Genomic DNA, 6,939 nt, shown 5'->3' with positions numbered 1-6,939 from the left:
TTTAGTTTAATATTAAATATAAATTTTGATTTTATTTTTATTTATTTAGTTTTAAAGTTAACAGTTTTTTTTGTTTAAATTATAAAATAATACAAATACAAAAGTAAAATAAAATACGTACATATTAATAAATTTAGACACACAGATAATCATCAGTAAAAACAAATAACAATAATACAAAGTGAATCAATAAAATACTTGGTTTTTTTTATATAAAATTTCTCAGCTAGAAATACTAAAACAAGAACTGCAACAAATGCTGTTAAATTTGAAAATTTTTGTAACAGAATTTGTTGGTTACTTATAATTCCTTGTGTTAGTATGTTGTTTTATAAAATAAATATATGTTTATTATTAATATTAAACTATAACTTAAAAACTAATGAAAAAATCTGGTTTGCCTTTATTTATAGAGATAAATCAATCAATCAATTAACAAAGACAATAATTTTTGTTATTACATAAAAGTTAGTAGAGAAAAAGGACAGTAACTGAAATATAAAATTTTATAAATAACAAGAAAAGTTTTGGAATTAATAGGAAATTGGTTTTTGTTACAAAAGTTTAAATAATATTGCCCTAAAATTGTTTATAAAATGTTTTATATTTGTATATAGTAATAGTAATATGAAATAGTTATAATAATAGTAAATAGTAGTAGTAGTTTAGTTAATTAGTTTAAAAATGTTAATTTAAATAAAAAAAATATCATAGATTTCAACAAAATACAATAAAAGCACTTTAATTTTGCACTTTGAAGGCAATATGGTGATGAATTTTACTTGGAACTCCCCATTTGTGATGATTGATAAATTGGTTTTTTGAAGAAACTTATAGGTTTAACCGCTGTAATAATATAAAGTTTGTTTGGTTTTAAATTTTATAAATTGAACACAATTTAAACAGCAAAATTTTAAAAGTTTAATATTAATATAGTATATAACAAAGCATTTAATATTATTTATAATTATTTAAATCCTTAATTAACTAAGGAATTCGTTTTTATCATTTTTATATGGTTATTTAGCATTAATTTTAACAAACAAATTAAAGAATATCAAACAAAAAAAATCAAAAAATAAAACTTAAAATAACTAATAAAAAAAAATAAATTTAAAATGTATCTTACTTGTGCCTTTCATTTTTTCAGTGATCTTCATAAATTCCTAGAGTTCATGCATAGTAGTAGTAGTAGGGTAGTATGTAGGTTTTTTTTTGATTTTAACGTGCATCGTTCGTTTGTTTTTCTTTTTTTATTTTTAGCATTCTTACAAAAAATCGTTCATATTGATGTAATTTTTAAAACTAAATTAAAAATTTCGTTAATGCTTTTCTTTCTTTTTCGCTTACATAAAGAAATAAAAAAATACAAATACAAAAAAAAAAAAAAATAGAAACATACAGACAAACATTTAGATGAATGTGTGTGCAAAATGAAAATGAAAAAATTATATGAAAAAGTAATGTTTTTTAGGTGCACGAATAGTATTTTAAGCCGCTCATAAGCTAAAGAGAAAAACTACTATATGTTGATGTTCTTTCTTATTTTGCATGTTTAGAAATGAAAGACATAATATTTAAATTATAAGATTGTGCAACAAATTTAAGCTTCTTACATTTAATACACTGCTACCAAAATATATGAAAAAAAAAATAATTTCATAATAATAATGATCGATATCGACCCTGAATTGTGTAAGTGCATTTTACTTATCAGGCCTGTCACACATTTCGTTCGGAATGGTTTCAATTCCGTAGTTTTTATTCCAATCGATTTCGTTTTAGGTTCTTCAGATTCAGTGCAATTTGCTAATTCAAAAAATATTTAATAATTCTGTATTTCAGATTTTAATTTGACAGCCTTTTTTATATTAAAACAAAAGTGAAGTTTTTGGTACAGAAATTAATTAAAATTTTAAGAAAATCAAATAAATACAAAGAAATATCAATTCCACTTTTAAAACTGAAAGTTTTCGTATTACTTTATGTGAAGAAGCAAATTACGGAATTAATTCCACTTTCGATCGGAATGGAATTCTGTGACAGGCCTTTATATCAGAGCCATAGATAAATACACATAGATCTTCTTTTAAAGACCTAACTCTATCAAAAATTTAAGTGGTGAGAATGTATTAGTAAAAAAAACAAAACCAACACTCCTATGTGAAACGATTTTGAGCAATTTTTTGTTTTAGTTTTTTCGAGTTTCCGCTATATGTGTATTTTTCTATGATCAGAGCCTTTAGGCTAAACGGTATCTGTTAGATCTTCATTATAATATGTCGAAATATCAACAATGCCCTCAAGTTATTTGTGTTCTTAGTAAAGTTGATCCTGAAAATGCGGTATATTTTCAAAATTGATTGATTTTATTTTGAAATATTTGCACAATATAAATTTATCCAAAGTATTGGCCATTGTTAGCTATGACTTATATTCATCTTTCTGGCAACATATGGATTCCGAGCCAAAAGAATTGCTCATTTTTTAATGACATGAACGAATTATGCCAATATCGGATGCTCTGTTCCAAAGTGAAGCGTATACCAGAGAGAGCGTTCTGCATCGATCGAAACAAATAGTAGTCGGACGGGACAAGGTCTAGACTATAAGGCGGGTGAGGAAAAACTTCCCAACCACTTCATTATAAAAAGTTTTTAACAGGTATTGCATAATGTGGACGAGCGTTGTAATGATGGAATATGTATTACGGTTTCATATCTGGCCGAATGTTCCCTGTGATGGTCTGGCCCGATTTCAGCAGCTCATAATAGATAGGATCCTGTTGGTTCCACCAAATATGTACACAGAATTACTTTAGCAACATTGATATTTTGCTTTGGTGTTGTTGTAGCAGCATTGATTGTTGAGTTGACAACCCTTGGCCGAGTGAACTCGGTTCATTCCGGTGTGTAGAACCGGCTGTCGTGGGAATGTGGCTTTACTTTGAAAATATCAAAATATCTACTACAAGAAGTTTAATCTACTGCTGGCTTTGGTGTCGATTCGGCTGGTTGGCCTGGTTTCACATACAATCTGTTACGCTTCGGGTTATTGTAATGGACACATTTTTCATCACAAGTAATGATTCGGTGCAAAATGATTTTCTTTTATTGCGTTCGAGCATTATTTCGGACATACAAAATCGTTTTCCAAGGTCTCTCGTCTTCAATTCCTATGGTATCCAATTTCCCTACTTTTGAATGAATCCTGCTTCTCGCAAAAGTTTTGAAATTGCTGCTTGAGTAGTTCTTGTTGAGTTTTACAACAATCTTCATGGAGTAATGCCTCCAATTCTTGGTCTTCAAACATTTTTGGCTGGCCAGGGCGATCTTTGTCTTCCCTATCAAAATCACAGCTTCTGAACAGCACAAACCAATATAGAGTAGATCGCACTGCCCAAAAGTCACTTCAGTTACCGATTTTGTTTGAAAAAATCTTCTAGGATTCGGGGGTTTTCCCTTAAGAAACGTTTTAATTCTAGTGTCTTAAATATGCCGAAATGGTAAATTTTTATTTTACATTTTCACAAACAAAAGGCGCAGTTGGCAAACCGTTGATAAAATGTTGTGTTCAGTTCTTTCCTGAGGAAAAAACTTTCAATTGATACAGTCGAGTGAAGCTCGGTTCATTTCGCAGCATACATGCAACTGTCGTGGGAAAAATGACAGCATGTAACCATACCGTTAAGTTAGCGGAGAACTTTAGTACATTTATCCGTCCTATTACATAATTCTATTCCCATCTAAAGTGGTATTAAATCCGTATTTAGATTCGGCACACATGGAAAATTACACACTTGTTAGTAAGAATAAAGTCGGCAAGCTTTAAAATTCAATATAGTAACAAATATAACATGACAAATGAAAACAACATGCATATTTAAAATAAGTATGTAGTTACCTTTGGTCTCTAATAATTTGTTTACAATTTTATAATTTCAAATATTGTCTTTCAAAAACATTCTAGTAAAGTTCCAGTATTAGACAGATTTGCAGGTTTTCGTTTCAGCAAATCGTTTCCATACAGAAAATTTCAATATAGTAGGATTTTTACTGACAATAAAACCTGTAAATCTAAGTGGTACTGGAACAAATCATCTTAAGCAATAAATTTAACAGACTGGACATATTCAAAATAATTTTAGCAAAAAGCATATAAAAAAGTAAAGTAAAAAGATGTTCAACAAGAAACTAAACTGTATTTAAAAATATATAGTAAAAATACATGCTTAAATTAAAACAAGTTGCAAAGATAACTTACCTCTTAGCTGAAGTTGTTCGTGAGTAGGGATTCTGTAAGATTTTGGGATGTGTTTCCATAACTCTTAATAATAAATTGTCTAAATAATCTTCAAGTTCTTTGACACGTTGTCTTTGTATTAAGGCTTCGTTTTCCATGCCATTGGCAATAAGCATTAGTTCCTAAACACAAAAATTAGATAAACATTAAATAAATATAAAAAATTTTAAAAAGAAATTTCCAAATACCTCTCTTGATTTGCCTTCATATTTTTTGGCTAAAGCTGCTGATATTTCGGCACGTCTTTCCGCTTGTGTATTGGCTTTCTCATGGCCAATGATGATGCGTTCATTTTGCTTGGGACTAGGCGTAGACGCTTTACTTACAGCTTGTTTTTCTATTAAAAACCACAAAATATAAAAAAATTAATTCATAAATTCTTTAGTTTGATAATAAGTTCAACCTTAAAAAAGCAAAATAAACATGCGTAAATGAGTGTTATGAATGTTTTGTGTTTGTGGTGCAAATAATCCAAACAAAATACAAAATTATTAGCATTCCAAGGTGTTTGTATAGTTTCTACTGAATAAGGACAAAATACAATGCATCAACATTAGATATTAAGTAAAATATAAATTGTTTAAAACTAAAAAAAAACAGTATCAATTGGATAGACAACATCTTCAGTGGGATTTTTTTTGGGGGGAATAAAAAAAACAATAGACAAGTAAGGGTTCTGGTATGGTATGTAAAATAATAAACAAATTCATTAAGGTGTTTTTCCACAAACACAATAACATAAAAATCGCTCAAAACGCAGTTTTTTTTTTCTTTCTTTAGTTTTGTTTTTGATTGTTTAAGATTTCCATTCCAATTCTCTCACGCTCACCTCTGTTTATGTTAAATTGCCGTTCTTTTTTGTTATTGATTTCAAGTTTCTTCTCCTCTTTGTATTGTTCTTTGTTATTAACCAGGGGTTCAATGATTTTTTCTTCTTGCTTTTCCTCTGGTTTATCTTCTTGTGACACTAGACGTTTGGAGAAATTTAAAATTCGAAAATCTTCTTCACGACGTTTGGCTTCTCGTCTCTTTTCTTCTTCTTCTTTGTGGCGTAATTCTTGCTGTAGAGCTTCCTCCTCTTCTCTGAGTCGTTTTTCATTTGCCTGTAGTTCAGCTTCTAAACGAGCATCTTCGGCCTCACGTTTACGTTGTTCCTCTTCCAAAGCTTTTACATTATCTTGTTGTTGTTCCACAGGGGGCACAACTCTTGCTCTTGGTTTGGGTAGTGGCTGAGGCTGCTGTTGAACACCAGACGACTGAGATTCACGTTTTAGGAAATTATTTGTTTCATCGCCAATATCAAAGAACTTGGAACTGTTTTTCTGTTCAAATTTAGCAAAAGAAGCATTAAATTTAGCAAATTCATTTTTATCAACATCTGGCGAAAGTAGGGAATCCTTTTTAACAATCTCATTACTGTCATTGGGGGCCAACAGTTTGAGATCGTTAGGTTTTGCTGGGGAATTTACTGTGTCCTTGGGCTTTTCTTCACTTGGTTGTCTTAAAGGAGCCACAACTTGTTTTGGTTTTTCTGCCTCAACTTCTTCATCACTGCTGCTTGAACTGTCAGTGAAAGTTTCGGGAGTTTGTGATTCTTGTAGAGTGGGTAATTGAGATTTGGTCATGGGTTCTGGTTCTATTAGGGCTACCTCCTTTTCCGTGACTTCTTCATAGTTCGAAGTTTTCAATGGCACCGCCACAGGCTCCCAAGATCTCCGCTTTAACGAGTCCGCATTAGCAGACTCAGAGCGTCCATACAATTTCGATTCCCATTCATCCAATTCAGTGTTGTGTTTATCCTTGCCATTTGTTTTCATTTCTCCTCCATCCATTTGAGGTGTGCGTGGAGGTTTAGTAGGAGGTGGTAGAGTACGCGCTCTTATGCTAAATTCATTTTCAATTTCTTCCAATTCCGGATCCACACTGAGGTTGTCTGATCCATCATATCTGAAGTGATGGTCCTTACCTATTTGACCTTTACCGGTTGAACCCATCAAGGGCGAGGGATTTCTTGGCGTAAAGTTTTGGGAAGGCGGCTGCAAGCCATCACGTATATTCAGAGAACTAACCGAACTCTTTTGCGACAGCTTATCGAATTGAAATTCATCTTCATCGTCGCTGTCGGGAACGCGCACACGATTCGGTGTGCCAATGCTGGCAAACGAACCATTATACGACATGTCATCTTCATCTTTGTTCTTTTTCTTACCACTGCCGCTGAGATGCAGTTTGGAACCAAACTTTTTGGCAATCTTCTTAATACCCTTACGCTTTTCAATCGTACTGATCGACAATAAACTGCCACCCACCGATGAAGCCAACTGTCCAATGGAAGACTTGTGTTTCTCTTTTTTACTCAAATCGGTCAATGAACCAGATTTGACGGTGAACGATATCTCAACCTCCAGTTCACCACGTTCTTTATTCTTTTTATCTTTGCCCGGTTTACTCTCCAGTTTAAACCATTTCGACTTTGGACGTTCATAGACGTCCATGTCATTAAGGGGCAAAGTAACTTGGCCAAGAAATTCATCTATACTCAAGTTGTTGCGATGCAAACAGGTTAGGACAAGTTCAGCACGATTGCCTTGATCAGGAATTTTACTAAAAGAGAAAAATTAATATTAAAGGCTAAAT

At 31.7% G+C, this 6,939-nt stretch overlaps 1 protein-coding gene across 3 annotated transcripts in view; it reads right to left on the bottom strand.

Moving 5' to 3' along the window:
• Positions 1 to 6,939, bottom strand: part of Rip11 (Rab11 interacting protein) — a 31,082-nt gene continuing 24,143 nt past the window's right edge. Inside the window, exons 3-7 of one of the 3 annotated variants that reach the window (XR_010576372.1) lie at positions 5,132 to 6,906; positions 4,491 to 4,639; positions 4,264 to 4,424; positions 1,130 to 1,345; positions 1 to 846 (exon numbers count right to left, since the gene is read on the bottom strand). Coding sequence is in view for 1 of the 3 variants with exons in the window: in XM_065506737.1 (XP_065362809.1) it covers positions 840 to 846; positions 4,264 to 4,424; positions 4,491 to 4,639; positions 5,132 to 6,906 (2,092 nt within the window). In the remaining 2 variants the exon portion in view is untranslated. The remainder of the gene's footprint in view (positions 847 to 1,129; positions 1,346 to 4,263; positions 4,425 to 4,490; positions 4,640 to 5,131; positions 6,907 to 6,939) is intronic. The other 2 variants (XR_010576373.1, XM_065506737.1) reach the window with 2 other exon arrangements.

The sequence above is a fragment of the Calliphora vicina genome, chromosome 4 (assembly GCF_958450345.1).
Source record: "Calliphora vicina chromosome 4, idCalVici1.1, whole genome shotgun sequence".
In the NCBI taxonomy this organism is placed as follows: domain Eukaryota; kingdom Metazoa; phylum Arthropoda; class Insecta; order Diptera; family Calliphoridae; genus Calliphora; species Calliphora vicina.
This window is presented reverse-complemented; position numbering and strand designations above follow the sequence as displayed.